We start from the raw sequence: 18,269 nt of genomic DNA on the forward strand, positions 1-18,269 counted from the left end.
AGCCAACAACAATTTGTGATCTATAGTTTCCTATTTTTGCCATAATCAAACTTGATCATTTAAAGCAGAAATATTTTATAACATGTTACATGTGTGTCATGCATGTGTAATGAGGTGTATCAGGATCTTCCAAATTCTTGCCAATGAATTTGTTGCTGCACATCTAGGACCATTTAGCGTCAATCAGTGCCTTCCAAACACAAGAATTTTTTTTTTTCTAAAATCAAAATCGAGTTGGTAAAACTCGGATTAAACAATTAGAACTTCATTTATATGCAATAAGATCAATCTTGCTTATATTAATTTTAACTCAAAAAACAACTAGTACAACTTATACATTTAATTAATCAGATCCATTAAACGCTAAATTGCTTTGGTTTTAGTGCTGATATCTTAAGTCTTAAACTGATAATTAAGAGATAGAGAAATAGTAATCTCCAAGATCGCCAAATTGGCAATATAATGGGATCAAAATGGATAATTTCCTGACTTAGATCTCCCAAGAAATCATCAGTCTTAACCCTTTTGTCTAACAGAGACCGCTTAAACCTACATGTATAAATGTTCAGCAAACCTATTTTTCTCTTGTCTACTGCAAGCTTCAAGCTTTCTGTAATCTGTTGCTAGCTGCACTAAGCAAGCTCTTGATTCTTCTCCACAACTCTTACGCCATTAGCAGATCTAAGCACATTGGCCTGATTTAATTACACAATGACAAAAGATAAGGTCTTCTTGAGAGATAATTAATTATATATTAAACAAACAGGAGATCATGACATTATAAAGATCACCTGAGCTTCAGTGATTTCGACTGCAAAACCATCAACAATAACCAAAGACAAGGTCTTCTTGTAGCTGCCAGCTTGAAGGGTGCTTGCCAACAGCTCATCGTGCTTCCTACTCAGATACAAATCAAGCTCATACGCCCCTTTCTTAGTTCTATGAAATGAGACACACACCCAAAAAAAAAAAAAAAAAAGTAGACAGAGAGGGAAGAAAACAAGACAACAACATGAGAAACAAGAAGAGTCTTGTATTATGAAGTAGTAATATCATAGAGAGAACTAACCGATCAGCTCGAAGACGCTCGTATTCAGGATCATAATTCATGAAAACAAAGTATAACTCAGTTTTTGTGCTTCCCATAATTGCCTTTAGTCTCCTTTCTTTTTTTTTTTTTCAATTTTGTGTTAGTCAAGCTGTACGCATTTTCAGTTCCACATGGAGTAGGTATTTATACATGAACAAAGATAAAACTTAAAGTGACATTAACAGAAACATTTCAAATATGAGACCCAAATTAAATCTTTTCAGAATAAATGAATAAATAAATAACAGGTTTATTAATTTCCAGCTACCTCCATCCTAGATGTTTTAAGTACTTAGTCAGCTAAGCATTTTATATATTTCTTTTTATTTATTTTCATTAGAGTTACAGAATTACCCCTATAGGCTATATTGCCTTGGAATATTATTATCTTTTTTCTCGTGTTGATTAATGCGACTGAACCTGCAAAAACGAAAGAGGATTCTGGATCAATAATCCATAAAGAGTTTGAAGTTTCTCTGACATAGGGTTCCTAACTACGATTTTAAAAAAGCTAACCAACATGACCATGACAAAAAGTCAAAGAACCTTAAATTCAGAAATCTGAACTATAGCTACGGAGATTTAATGTTAAGGGTGTTAACCTTTTCATTGACCTTAGCAGCTCTTAACTGCCTGTGTGCAACTGCGACATCTCTATATATTACGTTATCCTGACGCTGATACCGACACAGAGAAACATTAAACTTAGCAACTTAAATTAGTCTGTAATCATTCATGTAACTAAGCTCGATGAAAACTAGCTTAAAGTCAAAGATGCATTTCACACGACCGAATTATACAGTCAAACAATATTTAATGAGTATCCAATACTGTAATTTTATCTGATATATTCACCGACAGAATAGGCATTAAATCTGTTCTTAATAATACCACTTAAGAAATAGTAATTATATTTGTGGAAATGTCTAATTTTACTAACAAAAAGGGGGATATATATGCACTTAATTCAGTCCATTAAAACTTTATCAAGTAAAAAGGAACACACTGATTAGGATACTATATGGTAGTAGTTTAATCAAATTGAAAGAAATAAACAATCCAAGTGTCAGTTTGATACTTTGAACGGTTACCAGATTCCAGACGGAGATAGAACATGCTGTTTAAGTTCCTATATAAACCTTCCACGTGAGGTTGAAAACATGCATGTTAAGATAGAATTAAAGATCCAAATACCAGATTAATTTATATAGCAGATTTTTTTTGGGTTGGGTCATTGGGGGGGGGGGGGGGGGGGTAAGCTTTGAATTTACAGTTTCAGTGTCACAGCATCATAGCAGAGTGACTGCAAGCAGGAAACAGTATTATAATTTATAACTAAAAGCTAGAAAAGCCCCCTTTTTGCTGATAAAAAAAGATTTTTGTATCAGGAAGCTCGAAAATTATTGAGTCCAAAGTTCTGAAACTGTGGGACACCTTCACTTGGCATTGACTGACACTAGTTGCTTGAATTTGTGGTCTCAACTACAGTGAAAAAATCACCGTATGCAAATATAGAATTGTGAAATGTATATATTCCTTATATTTTCTATTCTTTCTCTTATTTTTTAACTTCTTGTATAAGAGCATGTTTTCAGCAATAAAATTTTAAAAATATACTTTTGCTTACAATCTATTATTATATGCATCGAGAAAAGGCATAGATAAAGTTTTTAAACAAAGTTCGTGAAGTTTTTTATTAAAAATAATTAAATAAAAACTAAAATTAAAATCAAACTATAAATTGAAATGTTTTATTATATAGATATTAAGTATATAAAATTTGAAAAAATATTAACAAATTTTGATATATTTTTTTTAGATAATCATTTTTAGTAAATATTTGGACATTTTTTTTATTGTTAAATAAATATTAATCAAATTTAAATTATAAAATATATTTTCAATAATTTTTTTAAAATATTATTGAATTTTTCATTGAACTTTATTAATTTATTAATTTTAATTTTATTAAAGTTTTAATTAAATTTTTCATATTAAAAAATTTCATAAACTTCACCTAAAAACTTTATAAAGTTTTTTCCATGCAACTTAGGTTTATTACCCATTTGTAAACTTAACTAACAGCATAGTTTAATTTTGACATATAAAAGCAGTGATATATAGTAAACTATTGCTAGCTTTACAAGGATACTGGACACATATATTTAAAGAAACGATCTATTTATATTTGCGTAAATGTTATATTTCTTTATCATTGGTTCAAAATGATTAATTATAAGTGTTATGGATATAATTTTGATTTAAAGATAAAAAAATGTGTAATACTTACATTAATGTAAATAAATTCTTGCTAATATGTATATATATATATATGAATATGGACTAATTGATTAGATTTATATTATAATTTTTTTATAAAAAATATTGTAATTTGAAGATGGAAAAAGATATTACAAATATCAGGATTTGAATCATAGAGATATTAAATGTTATCTCTAATTAAGAGTTGCTAAATGAACTCGCTTAATTAAATACTAATTTTTTTTATTGCACTGGAGTTTTTTTTTTTTTTTTTTTTTTGTTTTATGGTAAGTGCATATATTTTTTGCTTGAGTTTGAATCTATTTTTTAAAATAAAAATAAAAATGTTATTATTATTCATCACTAACATGTTTTACACCACAAATATAAAAGTATATAATGAATTAACTTGCTTGCCTAGCTAGTTAAGAGTCAGGTAAAAACTTAAAAGCAATCAAAATTTTCGTCAAAAAGGTTTTTCCACTTAAAATTTACTTGCATGGTGTCTTCCTCGAGTTATTAATTACCACGTAAGTCATTTGTATTTCCTTTTGTGAGATTACTCCAAATATTCAATCCAACAGTTCCAGCAATATTAGGATGGGGACGGTCGAAACTAATAAAATGTAACTAATTACTTACCAAATGAAGATAGTAAATATGAAATATTTGAAATTTAGTGTTCAACTACAAAATAAATATAATTAGTAATAAAATAAAAAAATTATCCCATTTATTATATTAATAAATTTTTTAAATTTTATTAATGAAATTAATAATAAAATAGCACTTACCATTTCAAAAGCTATTAAAATAACTAATAAAATTAATAAAAAAATAAATTTATTGATTTTTTTTTATATTAGTGAGATTTTGAAATTACTAGAAATCGAATTTGAACTTTAGGATATTTCACAATTTTACTTTTAACCACTCAATTAGAATATTGGTAACGCTCTTGTCTACTTTTTTTAATTTCGACTGAAACGTAGACTCATAAAAAGCTATCAAAAATATATTATGCATAAATTTGATAATTTAAAATATAACATTATGATATAATATAAATATGATAAAAAATAAAAATAACATAATTTAAAATTTTAATAATAATTATATATAAATTTAATAAAATAAAATTTTTATATTTTATATTAATATAAATTATAATACGTAATTTTTATTTAAAATATAATATAAATAATAAATTTTAATATTTTATACCGTATAAAACATGAATCATCAATTTTAATTTAGCAAATGGGACAGTCAGTTTACAGATACCTCCAAGGCTCCAACTCCAAGGCCAAGTCAGGGGAGGCAAAAGCCTGTGCACGTGGGAATGTCACGTGTGATAGGAAGGTGAACTGCAGTACTACGGTAGGCAACCCACCATATATTATCCTCCACGTGTCTGTCGATAATGGAAGAAGGGAGGGGACCGATATTTCTCAGATTCCCCACGCAGAGAGATGACGTGTGAGAATTTAATTGGAAAGAGATGGTTTGGATTCGGACAGCTGTCAGTAATGATTCTTCTCTGGCTCTTATGTGACAGTCTACGGACTCTACACAGCCCACACGTGGGAACCCTTAACATTGTTTGACAGTACAGATTTCATACAAAAGTTACCCAATGGATAAATCCCACGGTTGCCACTTCCCATTTCGCACACTTTCATTATCCTTTCGGCCTTGAAATGATTTTGGATTGATTTAAAAATTGATTTAAAAATCGACGTCCTAAAGTGCAAGTGTTAATACTATATATCTCATTCAAAATAATTTTAAAAAAATATATAAATATATATTGACAGCAGATATATAAAAACAGAGTATCTTTTGCCAACAAGATTCAATTGATTAATTTATTCGATTAAATAAAAAGTTTTAAATTACAGTATTAGTGGTCTTTCATTAATGTTATCAAAGATACAAAATTTTCAAATAAAAATAAATAAATTATACATTAACATTCTAATCGTTAAGTTGAAGCAAATTATTTGTTTTGAATTTTTTATAAAAAAAATTTACTTTTTCACTAGTACTGTCCCAATTTATTTGGATGGTGGTGGTATTGATTTTAACGAAATTTAAGAAAAAATTTTAATTTTAATATTAAATATATTAAAATTAAAATTTTTCTTAAATTTTATGATTTAAAAAAAAAGTAAAAAAATCATAAAAAATAATTTTAAAATATAAAAAAATAAGAGTTTTAGATATTAAAAAATATATATAATTTTAGGACATCTAAAAAAAATTTTAAAAAAAGGAACAAAGGGAATACTATATTTTATAACAAATGGTAGTATTAATTGAGAAATTAAAATACAATTTTTGGTACCAAATGAACTAACTGAACAAAATAATGAAAAGAAATTGCACTCAAGTTAACAATATCTCACAGCTGCTTAAAATATAGTGCTAGCAGGATAAAGATTAAGACGAGTCCCCTTACAGTTTTTTATTTTGTGATTTTTATATTTGGATATATAATTTCATAATTCAATGCATGCTTATCTTATTCTTTTGTGGATAAATTTTGATTAGAACAAGCGATGTTAACGTTCTTTTTATCTACGTCACTTTTTTTTTCTTTTGACTCTCAAAAAATTGATTTTGACTTCAACCTTTAATTTAATAGAACATTAAAACTAATGTAAGTAAAATTGTGTTAGTGAAGATAAAAAATAATTGATTCACCTTGTTACGAGGATTAAATGAAATTCAAGTACATGTATGCCCAATCATAACACCTTTGGTTCTCGCATTATAAAAAAAATTAAAGAATTAAAATTTGACAAAATACAAATAACCCCTTTTTTTTTTTTTTTTTTTCTGGTAGTCTCGTTCGATTAGAAGAAAAAAGCGCCAAGCATGTAAATCCAAAAACCATTGTCACTTGCTATTGTTAAAGACTTAGTATTACGTTAATTATTATTACAGCTGTTTCTCAAGCTAAGCTAATGTAAATAAAGAATTATGTAAACCTTTAGATCTGACTCCCAAACATCGATCAATCCTTTGTTGTGCAATCGCCAATCACTGATTGATCGATTCTTGAGTTAATAATTAATGGCTTTCATATAATTAATATATATATATTTATATGCATGCATGCACTTCAAAAGGAAACATACATGGCATATACTGATCAAATCAACAAATCATCCCTATTTTTTGTTTTGTTTTTACAGATTCAATTAATGTCTTAATTAACACACACCAACAGCTTATTTGGTAGTAGTAGTATTACTGAGAATATCACTAAGACTCGACAGAATTTGCTCTATTGAAGGCCTGCTCCCTGGAACCTTGATTGTACAAGCCAAAGCAATGTCCAAAACCTTCAATGCCTGCTTCCGTTCTTTCCCTTGCACCTGAAATTCAAAAAATGTAATTTTGCCCTGTTTTATGCTTTCCTTTGTATCAACTATGCACTGTATATAACCTGCTTCCCTCACTCCGGCTAGTATGTCCAGTAAAACTAGCCCGAAATTGAATTAGTCACTCCTTGGACTCAAAATCTCACAGTAACTAGTCCCGGCCCGTTCTTTATCAGAATCTTCGAGGCAGGCGGCCAAGTGGACGAAGCCATAATCTGATAACCGAGCCGTCAGGTCGATGTTTATCATGACGTTGGAGGATTTTATGTTTCCATGAACGTTCATCTTCATGTTCTTTCACTTGGAGGGGATTGTGCATGGATGAAAGCGATTGCTCGTGCAATTTGAACCATTATAAGCAGACGCTCATTCCAAATTAAGGCAGTTTGGCCATGCCTCCCACCTTGATTAATCAAAAGAAACAACATATAAATATAATTTCAATTGAGACTAAGCTTAGTATATATTCGATCCATGTCCAGATTACACATGTTCATTAACTATTAAACAAAAACACTCATCAATTTGGTTTAAATCCTTGAATTCAGTTAATAAACAATCAGTTAAAGGCAATTTCTATATTCAAAATCTATTGATGCAAGCTAAGGTTTATGAAGGAATTGAAAAACTTACCTTCAAGCAAGTCGGCTAAGCTTCCCATAGGATAGTAGTCACAAACAACAAGCTTGATCCTCTTCGCATAAAAGTAAGCAGTGATCGGAACCAGATACTCGCACTCATTGCAAACCTGAGCCAACCTCTCAACTCTCCTACCGAACTCTCTCTTCCCTACTATCACCTTCCGAAACCTCTTAAGACCGCAAAGTCTACCCTTGGATAACACCACTTTTTCTGTCAATCCCCTGTTGGTCTCTCCCATCACACTGACGGATGTCTTCAAAACCTCCTTCAGGGAAAGCGTTGGCCCATGATTTTCATATGAAACCAACAGCAGATCATCCATAAATCCTACTGGGAAATCTTCATATTCAGAGATGGACCCTGACCTGCTGTTTTCACGGTAGTCTTTAAAACTCCTTTTGGGTTTTGTGAAGGCCCTTGTGAGCATTCTTTTCTTTTGAAAGATGGAAAATAAGGAGTTTCCGAATTGGGGTTTGTGGAAAAAATGAAAGGGAAATGGTGATTAGCTGGCTAGGAAACAGATTGGGGGGGGGGGGGGGGGAGTTTAGATCCGGTTTTTGGCTGATTTAGATTGGTTTGATGAGTTAGTTTTGCTGGGCTAAAAAGCTCCAATCCCATCACACCAGCTAAAGCAAAATCAAACAATCAATTAATCGTACAATAAACAGTAATTTAACGTGGTTTGACGTAATCGATTTACATCCACAGGTGAGAAATAAGATCCACTAATTATAAAGAATTACAAACATATAATCCAATCAAGCACTCACAATTAATACTCATAGACCTTCTCAATTTTCTCTAGTTCTATAGAGTATTCTCAACTCAAATATACACATATCCATATGCATCAATGCACCATATCTATGTGGACTCTCTCAATTTTTTTTAATCTACTCACAAACATACAAACATACACACCCATAAGATGTAAATCTCCAGTAGTCTTATGGTGTGTCTATCCCATAAAATCTTATAATTCTATTATATCTTTTTTTTCATACATAATCCTATAGAGACTCTATCTATTTATAAGCATACAAACTTACCTATTAAAAATCTCTTTCCTCTTAGAATTCTTCTTCTACAAGTTTTTTTGTCCATCAAATAATAGTTAGCCAATCCTAAACAATTTTTTTATGGAATTTGAGTTACTATTCCTAATAATCTCCACCTTGACTTAAATTTCATCAATCATCAATCTTCATGCTAGACATACTTGGCTTCACCTGCAATGAAAGTCTCACAATCATTTCTTTTATGTGTCTTCACACTTCGTGCAAATTAGTTTTAAAAACACAAACTGAAACTTCTCACTTGAATTGAACTCTTCTAGACTTACCTTTTTCTATTTCTCAAACCTCTAACTATTCTCACGTCTTGAACATTTAGCTTTGATACCACTTGTTAGAGATTACTACAGTTCTGATACCACTTGTTAAGTTAAAAAATCTTAATTCAATAATACCAATGAAAGCGAAAGCAAACAATCAATCAATCACATAAGAGATAATAATTTAACGTAATTCGACTCAACCCATCTACATCCATGAATGAGAAACAAGATCCACTTGTTATAAAAAATTACAAGCATATAATCCAATCAAACACTCATAATTAATACCCATAGACCCTCTCAATCTCATCTAGTCTTATGAAATATTCTCAACCCAAACATACACATACCCATATGCACCAATACATCATACCTATATGAACCAACTCAATCTCGTCTAATATAATCAAAAACATAGAAACATACATATCCATAAAATATAAATCTTCAGTAATCTTATAGGGTGTCTATCTCAAAAAATCTTATAACTCTTTTATATCTTTTTCTCATACATAACCCTATAGAGATTCTATTTATTTATAAGCATACAAATTTATCTATTAAAAATCTCTTTCCTCTTAAAATTTTTCTTCTACAAGTCAAACTTATCTATTAAAAATCTTTTTTTCCTTAGAATTCTTCTTCTACAAATTTTCTTATCCATTAAGTAATATCTAACCAATCCTATATAAATCTCTTATGGTATTTGAGTCACTATTTTCAATAAATTTTTCACTGAAAACATTGAATCCGGGGTGGTGATAATTTGGTTTGGCATTTTCTAGGGTTCATGTAATCCAAGGAATGAATCCATGGAAATTCTTTTCAATTTAAGTTGGCTTTGAAACAACCTTAAGCTTTCTTTTTATTTTATAATTGCATTACATATAATGAAGTTAGATTCAAGGGTACCTAGTCTGATCATTCCATTAGGTCCGCCTTTCTTTTGGATTCTTCTTTATCATTTTACTCTTGCAAGATTACAAGCCTCAGATGAAGTAACATTCATTTTTATTAGTAATAATGAGAGAATATAATTTCTTGCAATCCATGAAGGTGACACGCTTTTTTTTCTTTGCAAATAGTTAGCTACATATTGGAACTAACATAGCAGCAGCCAATGTCATTTTTAGGGTCCATTTGGATCTCAAAATTGGTTTGGTGAGATTAAAAATAATGATAAAGCTAAAATTAATTACTATAATGGTGAGATTAAAATCAAAAGTTAATATATGTATTTGGATATAAAATGACGGTAGAGGTAAGATTAATTATAGTAAAAAAAGAAATAACCATTAAACATATTAAATTAAAAATTATATGTAATAAAAAATTTAAATTATTTAATGCTTATAAAATTAATAATTATTAAAAAAATTAAATTATTTTGATGTCAAATAATAACTTATTACTAAATAATTAAAAATTAATAAAAATAGTAATATATTAGATAATATTTTTATTATATTAAATTAATAAAATTATTTCTTGATATAAACATTAACAAAATTATTTTAAATTTTTTAAATGAAAAAAGTTGAAATGTAACGATTTTTTTATTTTTGTAATACAATTGTAAAGGATAAAATAGTAAAAAAGAAACAAGTAATGGTGCGATTATTAACTACACCAAAGAAGTCTATTAAAAAAAATACCAAATCGTGCCGAGCATTTAAAACTAAATGCAAATTCATAGTGTTTGACATAATTTTTTATGCGAAAAGCAATTCCACCAAAGATACGTTGGCATCCAAAACAATTCCACTGGAAGTAGGTTGACATTCAAATAGACTTTTAATCTTTATTTCTAATAAATAGATATAACTAAACATGATGAGTGACATAATTCAAATATTTCCTCCATTTGAAAACATCCATCCATGATAAAGATTATTAAGATTTCAGATTCCATGGTAAGAATAATGCACGAGTAGTATGACTGAAGGCATGATTTAAACATTTTTTTCTCAGCTTGAAAATTTGTTACATTAAGTATGAGTAAGCCTCTCAAATTCGCACAAATTCTCTTCTATCGAGTTCTGGAGCTACTTCTCTATCTTTTAATGTTTCTTTGTCTTTTTGCTTGTTTTTTTTCAATTCTAATATGAGTAAATAATAAAGCCCATGAACAAGAGATAGTCTACATTTTAGTTTTCCCTTTAAAGGCCAATTAAAAGTACCTCGTGAATTTAAGCAATAGCTAATAACCCAAGCATTAAGGCCGAAACAGGCCATGATCTCATGAATACGGTTCGACCTTTAGGCCTAAAAAAAAACCACTATGAACTCAACTAGCTGTTAGGCTTCTTGGCATTGAAAACCTCACTAATTTATGAATTCGTCTTCCTCAAATCTCAAGCCTCAAACAACAATAGCATGTAGTAATTGAATTGGACAAATCTTCAAATTTTGTTTGCAACTGGTATTTTTTGAGTAGATTTCGCTATCATTCAACTATCACAAAAATCTCAATTGAAATATTGAATTTTAATTTCTTCTAGATCATTAAATTTGATAAATGTATAAAATCTAATCATTTTATCGAATTTTCATAAAAATAACAAAAAAATAATATTAACTGTCATGTAAGCTATTATATTAGCTATCATGTCAGTTTAAAATAAGTGAGAGGCAGAACTTTTAATAAACAAAAAGTCTACGGTCATTGCCATTGTTGGTCATAGCGATGAACTATGATGGTTGAAAAATAAAAATCTGAGCCTTTAATTGGCAAAATTTTTTATTTTAAAAAAATAAGTGATATAGGTAGAAAATGAGATTGAAAGGGAATGTATGGTTTATGGATTTTATTGATTTAAGGAATATAAAATTTTTATGTATGGTTTGTAGACACCCAATTTGGTCTAGGTTCGGATCAATTGGGTCTGGTCCAAATGGATATGTCTAATTTTATTTTTGTCATTTTTTTTTTATTTTATATTTTATGTATATCCTATGTATTTTTTATTTATTTATTATTACTAATATATTTTTATTATTTTATTATTTTATTTATTTTTGTATTTTTATTTATCTAATTATATATCTGATATTATTTTTTTTATTTATCCTATAATATTTTTTTTATTTATCTTTTCTAATTATCTATTATTTTTTTTATTTGATTTTTATTTTGGAGGGCTGTGATTGAAAATTGAAAAATCCTGCTGTGAGTAGGGATTCAATCAAAAGAGTCCAGATTGGATTCAAAGATTGAATCCACATCCAAAGAGGAATTGGGATTGACCAGAAACTCCTGATCAATCCCTATATAAAGGACCCCTGGAACATATGCAAAAACACACAGAAAACAGTAAGCAAAAGCTGCTGATTGAGAGAATAAGGGTGTACAGAAAGCTAAGAAAGGGTTCAGGAATGTTCTGGGAGTGAGAAGAATTTTTTTGAAGTTTTTTGGCGATTTTTTTTCTGGAAATTTTTGGAAATTCCAAATTTCGATGAATTTTTTGACGAAGTTTGAATTTTTCAGCGAACATTCCGGCCAAACTTAAAGTTTCCGACGACTTGCCCAGTTTCCGACAAAGAATCCCAGAAACCGGTGATCTTCCGGCTAACTTCCGACGAAATTTTCCAGATTCGGATCACATTTTCCAGAATCCGACCGATATTCAACCGGAGTTCTTTAGCTTTTAGAGAGAAGGGAAAGGAAAAAAGGAAGAAGAGAGAGAGAAGGGAGGAGTGTTCTGTCGAAAAACAGAAGGAAATATCTTTTATACCCTCTCAAAATGACTTCGTTTCGGCCTTAAGTAACCCAGAGGATCCGCGCGTTTTACCGAGACCCGACCCTACCCGAGCGTCGACCCGCTTTCTGACCCGCGCGTGCCTGCCCCCTCCAAGCTAAGCCGAGCTCCAAGCCGCCCCCCTGAGCCGTTTTTCTTCCTTAAGCCGAGCCGAGCCGAGCTACGACCCGAGCCGCTCCAGGTTTTTTTTTTTTATTAAATTAGGTTTATTTAATATTCTTTTTATCTTTACTTTATTTTTATTTTTTTTTTACTTTCCTTTATTTTTTATTTTTCTTTTTTTTTATTATTCTATTTTCTTTAAATAAAAATCAAAATTTCCAAAAAAAAATATTTTTAAAGAAAAGTTGAAAGTATCAATTTCTCTTAAAAATAAATTTCAAAAAGGGTTTTTGAGGAAAAATTGAAAGTATCAATTTTCCTTGAAAATCAAAATTTCCAAAAAAATATTTTTGGGGAAAAGTTGAAAGTATCAATTTTCCTTGAAAATCGAAACTTTCAAAAAAAATATTTTTAGGGAAAAGTTGAAAGTATCAATTTTTCTTAAAAATAAATTTTCAAAAAAAATATTTTTGGGGAAAAGTTGAAAGTATTAATTTTCCTTAAAAATAAATTTTCAAAAAAAAGGTTTTTGAGAAAAAGTTGAAAGTATCAATTTTTCTTGAAAATCAAATTTTCAAAAAAAAATATTTTTGAGAAAAAGTTGAAAGTATCAATTTTTCTTAAAAATAAATTTTCAAAAAATATTTTTGGAAAAAAGTTGAAAGTATCAATTTTCCCTACACGAGAACAATCACTCTTTCCTTCCTTTCTATTTTGATTTTGATTTTGATTTTTCTTTAATTAATCCGACGATAGAGCCTCTGCAAGAAAAACAGTAGTTTTTCTTGCATACTCTTGAGGTGAGGGAATTTTCTTAATTTTATGCTAAAAGTATTAGAGTCAATTGAGAAAATTTTTCAATAATTAATTACTTGATAAAATTTTAAGGCTTTTGGATAACATAAATTTAAGCTGGTACCATCTTTTGATGGGCATTGTGAGGGTGCTAAAACCTTCCTCACACGTAACCGAACTCCCGAACCATGTTCTGGTTTGTAGACCTTGAACCTATTCTTTTAGGGACCCTTAAGCTTAGGTGTTCCCTGAAAGGGCAGATTCTTTAGGTGGCCAATCGCACCTAGATAAAAAAGATTGGTGACGACTCCCTAAAAGTCAATGTCTAGCGATAGATCCCCGGATCTAGACATTATGACAGCTTGGCGACTCTGCTGGGGAACTTGAGAGTCAGGCCAGCAAATAATTTGTGTTATCCAAAAGCCAAATGAAATTGAACCTTGTTGTATATATGTGTGTTATTCATTCATGTTTTATTTACTTTGTTAATTATGTCATTCATATGCATGTGCATAACATGAGCTCTATACCCAAGCTCTGTCCCTCTAGGAGGGAGTAAAGTACCTATTACTTTCGTGAGGTCTAATGCCTCCGCAGTGGCTAGCGAAATACTCCCACTCAAATTGAACATTTTCTGCTTGTAGCCTGTAATGGGTGAGGATTAGGGTGCCTTACTAGTCTGTGATGGACAGGGATGTAAGGAACAATTTGAGGACCTTTAGATTCTGACCTTAAAACCGTATATAGTGAACCTTAAGAGTGCCTACACCTAAGATAGAGCCTTTTCTACCCAATGATAGATATACCCTGAAATTAAGACACAAAAAGGGTATTTGTCTAATCATTTTGATTGTTTAACTTTGTGTATTATTTTTATCATATGTAACATTATGCATCAGCATCACTTTCACTTCATCCATGGAACTAACTATATTGTTTGTCTGATTTTATGCATCTGCATTATTTTCATGATCATATTTTAACACAATCATTTGCATCCATGTCATATTAGATTTCATTCAGAAAAATGTACATTTCATTCGTGCATCAAAGTATCATACATAAAACATAGCATAACTTTTTTAATCATGAGTATGGTACTCAAGGTTCCAGGATAGCTCCATCTAGCAAAAACCCTGCTCATCCATACAACACAAGATCCAGAGCAAAAAAAATAGAGGAGGAAAGTTCTCATAGATTTGAAAAGCTAGAAAAAGCTCAGGAGAAGATTGAAAGTGAGCTAAGCAAAATTTTGGAGGCTCTCAATAACATGAATAAAGGAAAAAAGAGTTGAATAAAGTACAAGCCAGCAAATTCCCCTATTACAAGAAGTGGCTGACCCTCTGTACCCTCCAGGTTTTGGTCCACCTCAAACCCATTCTGCTCAAGAGGTCCCATCACAGCACTTCGCATATCCAACATATCCTGGAATGCCATCAACTTTTAATCCAGGACAGTATAATAGCTATATAAATCTTGTCTTCACTGAAAAGGCAGCAGAACCAATTTCTGATCTAAAAGAAAATGAGAAGGAAAAGATGAAAGTGGAAGCTGAGGAAAGTTCCAAGATTAGCATGCTAGAGCAAAGGCTAAGGGCTGTGAAAGGATTTAATTTTTATGGGTCGGTTGATGCTGCTGGGCTCTGCCTAGTTCTTGATGTGGTTATCCCCCATAAGTTTAAAGTACCAAAATTTGAAAAATATGATGGTACAAAGTGCCCCAAAACCCACATCACCATGTATTGCAGAAAGATGACAGCTCATGCATATGATGAAAAACTCTTGATGCATGTCTTCCAGGATAGCCTTACTGGTTCTGCTGCCAGGTGGTATGTTCAGTTAGATAGGACCCACATTCGCTCTTGGAGCGATATGGCTCATGACTTCATCAGTCAATATCTACACATTATCGATTTAACTCCTGATCGTTTATCTTTACAGAATCTAGAGAAAAAGGTAAATGAGTCTTTTAAAGAACACGCCCAGAGATGGAGAGATATAGCTTCACAGGTACAACCTCTACTGACCGAGAAAGAAACTACAGTGCTGTTTGTTAGCACTTTAAAACCTTTCTATTATGAAAAGATGATAGGGAATGCAACAAATAATTTTACCGACATGGTGATCTCTAGAGAAATTTTTAAAAGTGCCATAAAAATGACAAGTTAAAAGGAGGAGAAACCAAGAAGGCATTAGAAAAGAAAGAAGCTCAAGCTCAAGCTGTGAGCTTTGATAGACAATAATTCAGAGGTTATCAACCTTATTCATCCCAAGGTTACTCTCCATACTATCATACTGTGAATAATCAGCTGGCTCCACAACCACCTTATTCATCCACATACAGATCAATTTATAGCCCTCAAGATCTTACATACAGCCTCAACATTCAGGCTCCTGCAAGAACCCAAATTCACCCTATTAACCCAGCAAGTGGTTCACGAGAACAACGAACTACTCGAAAAAAACTTGTATTTGATCCAATCCCTATGACTTATACAGAGTTATATCGAGAACTCTATAATAGTCATTTGATTGGCCCCAGCCATGTGGAGCCGCTTAAATCACCCTACCCAAAGTGATATGATCCTACAGCCCACTGCGACTATCACTATGGAATTACTGGTCATTCTACTAAAAATTGTACTGCTTTAAAGTATAAGGTGCAATGGTTGATCAATGATGAAATGGTAAGTTTTGATCAAGGAAAAGTAACAACATCTAATGTTAGCGCTCTGAGTGAAAGTCAAGAACAGAAAGGGTCCGGAGAATCACAATGAATTGAGGGACAAGACGTCAATAGAGATTCTTCACCTGATCGGATAGAGGGACAATTTTTAAAAAATGAAGATAAGGCTGGTTGAAGGTTTCTTTTGTCATGTTAAGATTTCTTTTCGAGTGATTATTGGATTTCTTTTTTCAATGTGACTTCACTTGTTATCATTTTAATAAAGGCAAGTCAATGCATTTCATTACATTTTTTTCTTTCACTTGACCATTACTCCATGCTCCGTTACCTTTCATAACTTTACATTCTCATTCTTAAATTTTAGATGATGAATATTTAGACAATGATAACAATAATTCTGGGATTTAATTTTGAGAACTCATCCATATTAATATGAGAAGATGATTTAAGCAAAAATAGGTTGTTACCGAAGGTGAAATAGATATGTCTTGAAGATGTGTAATCTTTTATACAGATTCATGAACTTTGTTCAATAGATGATGTTCAAGAAAGGTATTTACAATTGAGATGAAAAATGGCCATCTTTCTTTTACCATTCGAAAAACCATTTATTGCTACCCCTTTGAGCCTGTTATGATTTCTTTTTTTAAAGAACCCTAACCAAGGATCACCCTCTACACTGGGGGGTAATTTTTGAAAAAAAAATTTCACAAAAGGTCTCAAAAATAAAAATAAAAAAATACCACACATGACTTGGGGTAAAGTAATGAGAATCTTTTGTGTGAGGAAAGAAAAAGTAGTGAAACGATGTGGGGTAAAATGCCAAGTTGTATCGAATGATCCTTTGGTTTTGAACCTTTTTAATACATGTTTTGAGCCTATTATATCCATTTTTTTATGATCCTTCACCTTGGCCTACATTACAACCTTGAAAAAGTTCATTTAGATCAAGTGTGAATACTCAACTTGAATGATCACATGTTGAGCAAAGGTATGCTCATGACGAAGCAATGGAATCATGCTACATTGCTCTAAAGTTTGATGTATGAAAGATATCAACAATGGATGAAAAATGAGAAAAAAGGAAAAAAAATGAAAAAAAAGGAAAAAATGAAAAAATGAAAAAAAAATTCAAATTGAAAACCTGAAAGGTTGATTTTGATAGAAAAAGATCCAGGTTAAATGCTCACATGAATGGAAGACCAAAGACATCTGAAGATCCCTCAAAGACTGGGGCAGAGCTCACTTCAACAGTAAATGGATTGAGTTTTTGAAAAAGAATCTTAGATTAATGTTGAGAATTATCTGAATATTCATCATTTGGACATACCATCCATCCCAATGATATGTATCCAATTTATTTCCTTTCCTATTCATTTTGTACCAAAATAGATCTTCATTGATTATCTTTACCATGATTCACCTTGTGTTCTCTCATTGTTACACCCCTAGAATGAATTGAGAAAATGGTTGATTGCATTGTATTTGTCAAGATGTGAAATGATAATGAATGAATGAATATGTGCTTAAAAGAGTCTTGCATTCATTTGGAAAGAAATCTAAGATGATAAAAAAATGGTAGAAACCCTAAAGAGATGATTTGGAAGGATATGTGATATGATCAAATGGAGAATATAATGGGAAAAATCTTGAAAAATGGTATAACCAAGTGATGAATACAAGGATGAATTGATCAATATGACTTGCCAGTTATGATTGAATGATGAAAGCAATCAGTGGACAAAGTTTGTTTTGGAATGGTTAATGCTGAGACACTTATGAGTAATGACTCAGTGATGGTGGGTGAAACTTGTTCTGAAATTTTTAGTGCTGAGAAGTCTACGAACAGTGGTCAAGTGATGATTGATTGATAAAACTTGTTTTAAAATATGGAGAAATTGAACAAGGAAGACATACGAAAATGGTGGAGTTTTGAGAGCCATATCACTATAATTATTTAGAATTTTGTTGCATAGACATTTGCATTACATGTATCATGGTGGCATCGTCACTTGAATAGTACATGCACATGATTTGATTGGACATGCATGGCACTATGAGAATATAGGTTGCCACACTTGCATCATTAAGAAAACATTTGCATCTTTGGTCATAACATTCATTCATGCAAAATTTTGAGTCACTTGAAAAAGAAATTGTGAATGTTTTGATGAGAATTTTTGAGAACTTAAATGAAAATCTTTGAATTT

The 18,269-nt window shown here is 30.9% G+C and overlaps 1 protein-coding gene and 1 pseudogene across 1 annotated transcript; both read right to left on the reverse strand.

Annotated features, from left to right (window-relative positions):
- Positions 1-271: 271 nt before the first annotated feature.
- Positions 272-1,225, reverse strand: LOC149516006 (subtilisin-like protease SBT2.5). Its single transcript, XM_089768778.1, has 3 exons — positions 1,070-1,225; positions 792-939; positions 272-695 (listed from the first exon to the last, which is right to left on the reverse strand). Exons 1-3 carry the CDS (start codon positions 1,144-1,146, stop codon positions 633-635), a joined length of 288 nt encoding a protein of 95 aa, XP_089624904.1. The 5' UTR covers positions 1,147-1,225; the 3' UTR covers positions 272-632.
- A 5,239-nt stretch (positions 1,226-6,464) lies between these two features.
- Positions 6,465-7,842, reverse strand: LOC111290101 (putative inactive receptor kinase At5g58300; annotated as a pseudogene).
- Between the last annotated feature and the right edge of the window lie 10,427 nt (positions 7,843-18,269).

The sequence above is a fragment of the Durio zibethinus genome, chromosome 11, assembly GCF_047325235.1.
Source record: "Durio zibethinus cultivar Kanyao isolate XHJ-2024 chromosome 11, ASM4732523v1, whole genome shotgun sequence".
In the NCBI taxonomy this organism is placed as follows: Eukaryota; Viridiplantae; Streptophyta; class Magnoliopsida; order Malvales; family Malvaceae; genus Durio; species Durio zibethinus.